Raw genomic sequence first — 11,751 nt, 5'->3', positions numbered from 1 at the left:
AACGAAATGCACCACAAAACCAGTTGCTTAATTAACTTTAAGAATGAATAAAAACCACAGCACAACTTCTTAGTAACATGCAGGTAAATCCAGAGCATAAACATGGATTTACTTCAGGTACAAACAGATGTTACTGAAAACAGGACGTTTTTTAGTTAAAAAAAAAAAAAAAAAAAGAAGAAAGAGGACATTGATTATATAGTATTTTAAACATTTCAATCAGTGCAAATTTGCTCTTCCAAAATATTATGGCTGCAGCAATTAATATAGATTTTTTTAAAAAGTAATTGGCTAAGGCTGGTATTCCAGAGGAAGTTAAAAAACCTCAAGCAAGGAAAGAAGCAAGCAAACAAACAAAAATCCCCTTTAAAAAATGTGTTTAAGTTTTTGACTAAAGGTTTTTTTTCTTTTGTTTTTCATTCATCATATTCAGGATTTCCCCTCCATCCATCACTTTGAGTGTTGGATTTGGATTTCTTTTGTTCGCCATTGTCAATTTTTCAGAATTAAATTCAAGACAAATATTCTTAACATTTTGAAAAATTTAAGAGAGCTTCAACTTTTGAAAAAAATGCATAATTCTGTGAAAAATGGTTGATTTCAAAATGTCACAGCATGAAGCTACTTTCAAAATTGTTGTGACTACTTATAGAAATATTTTATCAGCACTAGCCAAAATGACCATTTTAAACTGCACCCACAGAGAAGCAGCGCTCAGTACAGAACATGGGGTCCTGTGAGCATGGTAAGAAACTCAGCTTAAGCAAATGGCCACAATTTGCAGTTTCTGAGTTGATTAAGGCGTCACTGCAAAGGGCATGTATACACTGCAATTAGACATCCCTGGCTGACCCATGCCAACTAACTCAGTCTTGCAGAGCTCAAGCTAAAGTCCTGTTTAATTTCAGTGTAGACATTTTGCCTTGGGCTCCAGCCTGAGCTATAGGACCATCCTACCTGGCAGGCAGAGGCGTCAAATTATATGGTTCCATGGAGCCCTGGCACCAGGAATATTCCTGGCCCAGAGCTAGGTTCCATCAAAACTTGCTAGCTGTGCTCCTTGCCCTTAGCACCTCCTGGCTCTCTGGCCACCTCATGTGTTCTCCCTGCACATCCTTCAGCCTTACCTGCAGCCCTGGGGCTTTTTAAAATGTGCAAGGAGGCCTCACTGGCAGTGCAGTGGGGTTAAAGAAACTTCCAGCCACTCACTCACCATGGCTGCATGGCCTAGGGTCTCTGTGCACTGCTCCAGGATCCCAACGCTCCCCTGCCCCAGGGCTACAGGCAAGGCTGAGAGATGCATGGGGGAGCGTGTGGGGTAGCAGAGGGAGCTGGGGGACATGTGGGGACAGTGGACACACGGAAGAAGCAGAACCTAGAGAGCCCGGCCTCTACAGGTGCCACTGCCAGAGGGGTATGCCCACAGGGAAGTGTGGCACCCTCATTCCCATTGTGTACTCCTCTCCCTTTAGAGTCTGTACCCCTCCAATTCTCTGTCCTGCTCCCAGACCCTCTCCAGAGCCAGCATCCAGGATCCTCGCCCCCCTGCCACAGTCTAGAGCTAGCATCCATAATCCCTCCAAAGCCTGCACCTCAGCCTCCCCCCAGCACCAATATTCCCTCCCAGAGCCTGTACCTCAGATCCCCGCCTGCACCCAAGCCCCCACCAGAGCTCCACCTCTCACGCCTTCTGCACTTAAATTGCCAGAGCCTGCTGCCTTCTGACCCTCAACCCGCTGCTGCAGTTCAGAGCCTGCACCCAGCACACAGACGCTCTCTCTGAGCCATCACCCAGTGCGGTCCCATCCCTAGGATAGTTCAGGGTGGCTTCCCCAGGCCCTGTGCTTTGGGGGCTCTGACATGGCCGCTTCAACTGTCCTATAGAGAGGTACTGGGGAGGCCCCAGGAATTACTCAGGGGGAGGGGCCTGGCTCAGGGCAGCAGCAGGGGTCAGTCCCCCCTCCCGCCTTCACTGTGGCAGTGGGAGCTGGAATAACCTGGCAAGCTGCTGCCCTCCACTCTGCCCTGCTGCCCTCTCCCAGCCTGCCGGGCACTGCTTCACCATGGCAGCAGGCAGCAGAGTGCTCTGGCCCAGGGCGCTCTACCTTCTGCCTCTGTGGAGAAGCAAAGTGCAGCAGGCTGGGAGAGGTGCGGGGGTGCGGCAGGTTCCTACTGCCATGGTGACTGCAGAACGAGGGGAGGGGAAGAGGGGCGGAGACAACTCCTGCTACCGCCCCACACTCATCCTCCTAGTAATCTATGTTGCTTGGGGAGGGGCCTATGGTGAGAGGGTGGGGTGGGAATGAGGTTTGGGAGAAGGGGTGGAATGGGGATGGAGATGGGGCAGAGGTGGAGCAGGTGGCGGGGTGTGACCTGCAGCAGAGGGGCACTGCCCTAGGCTCTGCACTGCCCTAGGGATGGCCCTGCTTGCACTCCTCCCCCAGCCATGCTCCTTCTCAGATCCTTAGCCAGAGAGTCCAGGATATGGGGAGAGTTTGAGTAGAGGAGGGGTGCAGGTGCTGGGCATTTTGGGCACTGACATTTTCACAAACCTGCTGCCCTGGCTCACAGTATCCTAGAAGTTGGGGTTCAAATATCCACACTGCAGTTAAAGAGCACATTTGCCCAAGCTCAAGTCAGTGGGCATGGGCCAGCCATAGGTTTTTAACTGCAATGTAGACATACCTATAGAGGCTTCAGTTCAGGACAATGCTTTAGGCAAGTGATTAAGTTCCTTTGACGTCAACTGACAATCGCTTTAATTGCAGTCATGGAGTGCATTGGAGTAGCCTAATACTGAAGTTACAAAGGCATGGATCATAGCAGCAAAATTCTCATTAGAAAGGAATGCTTGCAACCTCCCAGCCAGATATAGATGGATAACCACCTATCCAGGTCACAACATTACCCATTGCTGTGCAACAAAGAGGCAACATTCACTGGAGGGGGAGCTCAGAGAAACAGAATAGAATGATGCTGAACGCACAGTCAAACATCCTCAAAGCAGCACCTCGGAATACCCATATTCACCATTGTCATATAATTATGATGTGTTTTATACAAAGTAAGCCTTGTGAGGTATCAGTATATAAGTCTCGATCAGTTGAACATTAATATCCCATTGGATTGTATGTGCAATTACTGTATGTGAAGTTATGAAGTTTTGTTATGTGCGTGTTACTGAAATACGTTGTGAGGTTGGGAATACCCATCACCAGCCTTTTCGGTACAACAGTGGAATAGCCAGAGACAAACGTCCTCTCAGAAGTAGAATTTAAAATGGAGATTATCCCACATTCAGGGCAAAGGAAAGATGCAGTTTAAAGATCCACAAGTTTATGTGATAGTCTACTTAATCTTGGATACTGACCCCCTCCCAGCAGTAAAGGTAAAATAGAAAGCACCTGCTGAAAAAGGCATGAAAGCTTCTTTCTTTACAAACTTCCCTTCGGAGTCAAGAAAATGCTCAGGGTTGAAGGTATCTGGTTTCTCCCACTGAGATTCATCACGTAGTACAGAGGCCAGTAAGGGGATGATGTAAGTACCCTGTAAATCAAATCAGTGGAGTTATTCTTTAGGCCAATATGGTCCCCTGACCATATTGTTATAAGCATTTAAGTTTCAATAAGTGAATGATGCTATTGCAGATACTGTCATGTGACTTCCAATGTGATGTATTATTAATCAATAAACCAGGGCTTAAAAGGGTTCATCAGCTGAATTAGAACTTTAATGATGTCATAGAACTCAAGAAAAGTGATATTACAAACTGTTCACCTTGGGAATAAAGTAGCCTTTTAGAGTAACGTCCTCAGTAGTCTCATGAGGCAAGCTCATGGGCAGGATATTGGCGAACCTTTGAATTTCATGGACAACTGCATCTGTATACGGCATTTTAGTTCGATGTTCAATTCTTGGCTGGGCTGAGCCTATGACGCTTGCAATTTCTTCTTGGACTTTGCCTGAGAACATAGAATGTTAGATAAAAGAGATCAGGATACATTTATCTCTGAGAAGTGTTGCACATGGAGGGTTTGAAAGGCAGGTAAGCTTGTGTTAAAGTGATGTAGTAAGCCATCCAAAATCTGTCTCTTTCCAGACATAACTGGGTGCTGATAATATTACACTTTATAAACATTTGTTTGTCAGCATTAAAACTAAATAGAGAACTTCTGAATACACACAGGTAACTTATCCTGTTACCTGGCTTGCCAAATAATAATAGAATTGGTTGCAGAAACTTTAATGACTCATAGACTCATAGACTTTAAGGTCAGAAGGGACCATTATGATCATCTAGTCTGACCCGCTGCACAGTGCAGGCCACAGAATCTTGCCCACCCCTCTTAGAATAATCCTCTCACCTATGTCTCAGATATTGAAGCCTTCAAATACTTTGAAGGCCCCAACATGCAGAGAGTCCTTCAGCTGTGATCTGTGCCCAATGCTACAGAGGAAGGCGAAAAACCTCCAGGGCCTCTGCCAATCTACCCTGGAGGAAAATTCCTTCCTGACCCCAAATATGGCGATCAGCTAAACCCTGAGCATGTGGGCAAGACTCACCAGCCAGACACCCAGAAAGTTCCCTATAGCAACTCCTATCATCCCTCCATTGACCTATTTCCAACTGATAATGAATGGTCAATTAGTTACCAAGATCATGTTATTTCATCCAACCATCCCCTTATCATAGAATCATAGAACCATAGAACTAGAAGAGACCTCAGAAGGTCATCAAGTCCAGCCCCCCGCTCTAGGCAGGACCAATCCCATCTAAATCAACCCGGCCAGGGCTTTGTCAAGCCGAGACTTAAACACCTCTAGGGATGGAGACTCCACTACTTCCCTAGGTAACCCATTCCAATGCTTCACTACCCTCCTAGTAAAATAGTTTTTCCTAATATCCAATCTGGACCTCTCCCACCACAACTTGAGACCATTGCTCCTTGTTCTGCCATCTGTCACTACTGAGAACAGCCTCTCTCCATCCTCTTTGGAACCTCCCTTCAGGAAGTTGAAGGCTGCTATCAAGTCCCCCCTCACTCTTCGCTTCTGCAGACTAAACAGACCCAAGTCCCTCAGCCTCTCCTCGTAGGTCATATGCTCCAGACCCCTAATCATTTTGGTTGCCCTCCGCTGCTCCAATGCTTCCGCATCCTTTTTGTAGTGGGGGGCCCAGAACTGGACACAATACTCCAGATGTGGCCTCACCAAAGCCGAATAAAGGGGAATAATGACATCTCTGGATCTGCTGGCAATGCTCCTCTTAATGCATCCTAATATGCCATTAGCCTTCTTGGCTACAAGGGCACACTGTAGACTCATATCTAGCTTCTCATCCACTGTAACCCCCAGGTCCTTTTCTGCAGAACTACTACTTAACTGGTTGGTCCCCAGCCTGTAACTATGCTTGGGATTCTTCCGTTCCAAGTGCAGGACTCTACACTTGTCTTTGTTGAATCTCATGAGATTTCTAGTGGCCCAATCCTCCAATTTGTCCAAGTCACTCTGGACCCTATCTCTGCCCTTAAGCTTATCTACCTCTCCCCCTAGCTTAGTGTCATCTGCAAACTTGCTGAGGGTGCAATCTATCCCCTCATCCAGGTCATTAATAAAGATATTGAACAAAACCGGTCCTAGAACCGAACCTTGGGGCACTCCACTAGAAACCGACCGCCATCCTGACATCGAACCGTTGATCACTACCCACTGGGCCCGGCCTTCTAGCCATCTTTCTATCCATCTTACCGTCCATTTATCCAATCCACATTCCCTTAACTTGCTGGCAAGAATAGCATGGGAGACCGTATTAAAAGCCTTGCTAAAGTCAAGGTATATAACATCCACTGACTTTCCCATGTCCACTGAGCCAGTTACCTCATCATAGAAGCTAATCAAATTGGTCAAGCACGACTTGCTCTTTGTGAATCCATGCTGACTATTCCTGATCACTTTCCTCTCATCCAAGTGTCTCAAAATGGATTCCTTTAGGATCCCTTCCATGATTTTTCCAGGAACCGAGGTAAAACTGACCGGCCTATAGTTCCCTGGATTGTCCTTCTTCCCTTTTTTGAAGATGGGCACTACATTTGCCTTTTTCCAATCATCCAGGATTTCGCCCGATCTCCACGACTTTTCAAAGATAATAGCCAAAGGCTCCTCAATGACATTTGCCAACTCCCTCAGTACCCTCGGGTGCATTAAATCTGGACCCATGGATTTGTGTACGTTTAGCTTTTCTAAATAGTTCCTAACCTGTTCTTTACCCACCATGGGCTGTCCATCTTCATCCCATCTTGCGTCACTTAGCACAGAAGTCCAGGAGCTGACCTTGTCCGTGAATACAGAGGCAAAGAAAGCATTGAGTACTTCAGCTTTCCCCACATCATCTGTCACTAGGTTACCTCCTTCATCCATTAGGGACTGCACACCCTCTCTGATCACCTTCTTCTTGTTGACATGCCTGTAGAAACCTTTCTTGTTATCCTTCACATCCTTAGCCAGTCGCAACTCCATTTGCGCTTTCGCCTTCCTGATAGCCCCCCGGCATTCTCAAGCTATACCTTTAAACTCCTCCCCGGTCATTTGTCCAAGTTTCCACTTTTGGTAAGCTTCCTTTTTGTGCTTAAGTTCACCAAGGATTTCCCCTGTAAGCCAATCCGGTCTCCTACCAGGTTTGCCTCTCTTGCTATGCATCGGGATGGTTTCTTTCTGTGCCTTCAATAAGGCTTCTTTAACATACTGCCAGCTGTCCTGGACTCCTTTCCCCTTCATGTTAACATCCCAGGGGATTCTTTCCATCAGATCTCTGAGGGAGTCAAAATCTGCTTTTTTGAAGTCCAAGGTGTGTATTTTACTACTCTCTTTCCTTCCTTTGGTCAGGATCCTGAAATCTACCATCTCATGATCACTGCTTCCCAGGTTGTCACCCACCTCTACGTCCCCTATTAGTTCCTCCCTGTTTGTGAAGAGAAGGTCAAGCTGTGCACGGCCCCTGGTCGGATCCTTCAGCACTTGTACCAAGAAGTTATCCCCAACATTCTCCAAAAACTTCCTGGATTGCCTGTGTACTGCCGTATTGGTTTCCCAACAGATGTCAGGGTGATTAAAGTCCCCCATGAGAACCAGGGCCTGCGATCTGGAAGCTTCGCTCAGTTGTCCAAAGAAAGCCTCATCTACCTCATCCACCTGGTTCGGTGGCCTATAGCAGACACCAACCACAACATCACTGCTGTTTGCTCCTTTAAACCTGACCCATAGACTTTCAACAAGTTTTTCTCCCTCTTTATACTGGAGTTCAGAGCAATCATAGTGCTCTCTTACATATAGTGCAACTCCTCCTCCTTTTCTCCCCTGCCTATTCTTCCTGAACAATCTATACCCTTCCATGACAGCGCTCCAGTCATGCGAGTCATCCCACCAAGTCTCTGTTGATGGAACATAGTCTATTGGATTATGCACTTCTCTTAAAACTGAAATGCTTCATGGAATTGTGTCTGTTGAAATTTTGTTCTGGAAGAAATCTGGGAAAACATAAGTTCTGGCAAAGTAAAAAATATCCCATTTGTAACAAATCTGCAATGAAATATTTGTTTTGCTCCAAAACAATTTTTTATTTAGAAATTTAAATTATTACCTCAAATATGTCAGCTTTCGACATACAACATACAAATGTTTTGAAACAAAATATATTTCAATTCCCCCCAAACATTTTTTTAAATTTTCTCTTGTGGGAAAAGCCATCATGAAAAGGAATTTCCAACTTTGCACAATACTATTTTTAACCTTCAGAGCACTTACAAACATTAATTTGCTAGCCTCCCAACTGTCCTGAGATGAATTTTTAGAGGCAGACAAAGCCACGCTCAGGTTCAAAATCTAGGTGATCCCCACACCCAGATCTGTGATCAGACCACTAGAACATGCCATTCTGTACTTAATTGGACAAAATGGACTGTGGGCTATCATGACCTGTGATTAGTAGAGGATTTTATTACAGTTTTCAATTCCTTTGCAACGGAGACTTCCTTGTTCATTCTGTCAATTACATGCATAAAGGATTTTCCCGTGATTCTGTGAAGCAGCCTTCAGGCAAGAAGTCACCAAATAGAACTGTTAAGGAATTATCTGGTGATTGTCAGAAACAGAGTTTGAGATGTGCAGGAAATTTTTTTGGTGATTATCATAAGATCTAACAATGGATGAGTTAGGGGAAGCAACTGAAAAAGCATAAAAGTAACAATAGCAACCAAAAAACCCTTGCTCTGAACCAGATTCTTGGTCCTCCGGTACACAGGTGGCCAGATTCTGAGCTTACTTCATTGAAATCAGGAGTAATTCCATCAAAGCCAGTGTAGCAATAGTGATGTAAATGAGAGCTGGTGGGTGTGGTCTATGTATGCAAATCATGCCTGATTCACTGTGTGTTCTCCAGCTGGCAGGCTGAACATGGGTTGTGGGACAATGTGGGTTGTAGTCCCTCCCCGCCACCTTCTGGGAGGATTCTGTTTGCTGAACTAATCTTTGCACAGTGTGACCTTGTATGTGCCACCTGTATGAGGTCACAATTCATGGACTATACCATTTAGACCTGAAAAGAGCTCTGTGTAAACTCGGCAGCTTGTCTCTCACCTACAGAAGTTGGTCCAATGACGATGAAAGATATTATCTACTCAACCTTGTCTCTCTAAGGCATATAAGCAAGCTGTTGCATGGCTTACTAAAACTGCCTCGGCACACCACAGGCTAGATCTGTCCCTTTGTATCTTGCATTATGTTGTTTATCTGTTGGGATTGCAAACGCCTTGGGGGGCATGGACTCTGTCTTCTATTTTGTAAAGTGGTGAACATACCCCTGGGGTTTAACAAGTAAATAGAGCTGGATGTAATAGGAGAACCATCATAGAAACATTCATAAATCTTTGTCTATCTTTTTTGTGGGAGGAGATGAGGCAAAATGTCATTTTCCTTGCAATTTTCTCACCATCTCTAATGATATTAATTATCTGGGGAAAGATCATGGATGGTCTGCCAGGTTGGAGGAGGCCAGAAATGTAATGTCAAATTCTGCTGTTGCATGACGCTGGATGGCCCACAAAGCTATAGACGTTAATATGACCTTATCTCCGTCCAGTAGTGAAGAGTGTTAAGCAAGGTTTGGAATTTCATTTACAAAGACCTCAGTTTGCTTAGTGCCATAGCAAACAGATTAGGAAATTCATGTCAATGGTTTGAAGGGTTTTCAATGAAATGCACAAAAGTGAAAGACTCAAAACAAGGCAAAAACCATTACAGCTGCAATGGAGTGATTAAGCTAAACAATAAAAATCTGTCAGAAACTTTTGTAGAGATGGTAAATTGGTTAAAGTTTCTTATCCTATCAGTCAGTACTTCTGGGTGGGGGTCAAACGGATGATATCTGCTGTTCAGTTGTGAGTCAGGAATGATATTCACTTTCTGCTTTTGACAAAACACACTGACACAGAATGGAGAGAAGATAAGACAGCCTGGAGGAAATACAGCTTTTGCTGATGTTCTCAGAACAGGGCAGCTGGTCAATCATAAACAGATGATTCCGGCTGAGAGGCGGGGCTATTACAACTGCTACTCTGAATGCCAGATTGCTTGCCTGGCTAGGAACATCATCTGGTTGGCTGGCTCAGGTCCCTCTCGTTCACTGGTCCTTCTCAAGCCAACCAGAGCTAGATGGGTTGTCTCAGTACCAGGTTGACCAACTGCAGAGTCAGGCCCCTGGCCAAGTTGAGTGTGTGGGGGGGAGGAGAGGGGTCTGCACACTTGGAAGGGGTGGGGCATCAGGTGAAAGGGGTGGGGTCTCTGGCAGAAGAGGAGGGGCTGAGGGCTAGTCTCCCTCCACCAGCTCTTCACTGCCACCTAGGGCTCTGGCAGAGATTTAAAGGGCTGGGAATATTAAAGTCTGAGTGTTATTGTAAAAATCCTATTGTAACTGCAGTGATAGTAGAAGTTCCTTTTTAAATTTCCAAGTGTCTTTTTAAGGGCCACCCCAAAAGAGTAGGGGGTAGAATGATCCATCTTCTCATTATTTTGCACACCAATTAGGTCTAATTTCCAATGTACCAATTTTGGTCCGTTGATTTCTGGTTCCTTTTCCCTCTTGTTTACTAGCCATGTGCATAGCAATGTCCTTGAGTGGAACCAGTAAGACCTCCTGCCTCATTTAAACTCATTCTCTTGGCCTCCTTCTTAAAACTTGTCTTAAACAATTGTATATAACAGATCCCTGTGACAATTCATGACCATTCACCCACTTTCCACTGGTTAGGCTCACAATTCAAGTAGGTCTGTGAAGCCTCAATTATTACAACTGTGCTCACAGCTATGACCATGTAAATTCAGCTCTGAACTGTTCTGCTTGCCACAAGCAAAATTCTAGGGTGAATCTGGAGCAATTCTAATGACTAGAACGGAACAGCTCCAGGTTTACACAGGTGCAACTAAGATCAGAATCTGCTCTAAGGAAATAAAAGAATAACCCACTGGTAAGTGGGGGTTCTATGTCCCACTCTATGCCTGAACTACTGAGACTATGAACCTGCTACAGCTCTTCAAGGTCAAGCTTAACTCTTTAGCTCGAGCTGTAGCAGTTTATGTTGTTTTTGCCTGATATTTCCTGCTCCACCCCAGTGCCAGCCAAACTAGAAGCTGTCACAAAAGCACTTACTCTGAATTTTGGGGTATTTCATCATGAGCAGAAGTCCCCAGCGCAGGGTGGTGGAACTGGTTTCCATGCCAGCCGCAAACAAATTGTTCGCAAGGACTATTAAGTTGCTATTATGGAAATATCCATTGGCATTACTTTTCTCCTGAAAAAAAAAAAAAAAAGCATTAACACAAAAAGAAGTCTTGTGAAAACTAGACCATATGTAGCGGGTCTGGCCTGCCTCACACTGAACAGAGAGGCAGAAAGCCCGCCTATTGGGTGAAAAATGCCCCTCCCCTGCAGCCCTTCTGGGCATGCTCGCAGTGCAGCCCCAGTATAAAAGGCTGCTGAGCTGCTCAGTTGGGGCTGACCTCTGGGGAGGAAGAAGCTCCTGCCCAACCTCCAGAGCCACAGCCGGACCTGCCGCTGGAGCCAGAGCTGTCAGGACTGCCACCGTTGCTACTACCATCTCTGGGTTGGGCGTGCCCGCAATGCAGACTCCGGGGGTCGCCTGTCCTGCTGCAGTGGACAACCCCGTCGCTGCTGCCCCAGATACCGGACCTGCCAACATCGCGGCCGCCACCAGCCCAGCTTCTGCAGGTGGGGTCTCCATCGGCCACAGGGCTGGAGGCAGGGAACCCCCCAGTGGGCTCGGCACGATATGGGGAGAACTCCCCGCCGAGCTGGTGGTGGGAACCACCCACCACTAATAGGGCCCTGGTTTGGGGTCCAGTGGAGAGGGAGGGCCCGGACCCTCCTACCCCATCCTCTCCGGGCGTGGACTAGGCCTCAGGGCCTGCTTTCACCTGGGACTAGGCCTCAGGGCCTGCTTTGACCTTGGGGAGAAGAGGGCGGGGCTGGGGACCCCGCCACACCATGTCATAAAAAATAAATGAAAAAGATAACCAAGAGGGCTTTGCTCACATGCCCTCAGAAACATATATGCATCTTTTCTACTAAACAGGACTTTCCCAACTATATAGGTCAGGGGTGAGCAATAATTTTTAATGGAGGGCCACTCCAAGGTTTTGGTAAGTGGTCAAAGGTTGTACTTTTGTGGTGGCGGCAAGGGA

General features: G+C 46.1%; 1 protein-coding gene across 2 annotated transcripts in view; it reads right to left on the bottom strand.

The window, feature by feature from the left end:
* Positions 1 to 11,751, bottom strand: part of LOC102460160 (cytochrome P450 2K4-like) — a 34,063-nt gene that overhangs the window by 1,486 nt on the left and 20,826 nt on the right. For both annotated transcript variants that reach the window (XM_075923367.1, XM_006137028.4), the window contains 3 exons: positions 10,700 to 10,841; positions 3,778 to 3,962; positions 3,405 to 3,546 (listed from right to left, as the gene is read on the bottom strand). In XM_075923367.1, the coding sequence (XP_075779482.1) occupies positions 3,405 to 3,546; positions 3,778 to 3,962; positions 10,700 to 10,841 (469 nt within the window). The remainder of the gene's footprint in view (positions 1 to 3,404; positions 3,547 to 3,777; positions 3,963 to 10,699; positions 10,842 to 11,751) is intronic.

The sequence above is a fragment of the Pelodiscus sinensis genome, chromosome 3 (assembly GCF_049634645.1).
Source record: "Pelodiscus sinensis isolate JC-2024 chromosome 3, ASM4963464v1, whole genome shotgun sequence".
Lineage (NCBI taxonomy): Eukaryota > Metazoa > Chordata > Testudines > Trionychidae > Pelodiscus > Pelodiscus sinensis.
The sequence above is the reverse complement of the archived record's forward strand: the minus strand, read 5'-3'. Positions and strand labels throughout refer to the sequence as shown.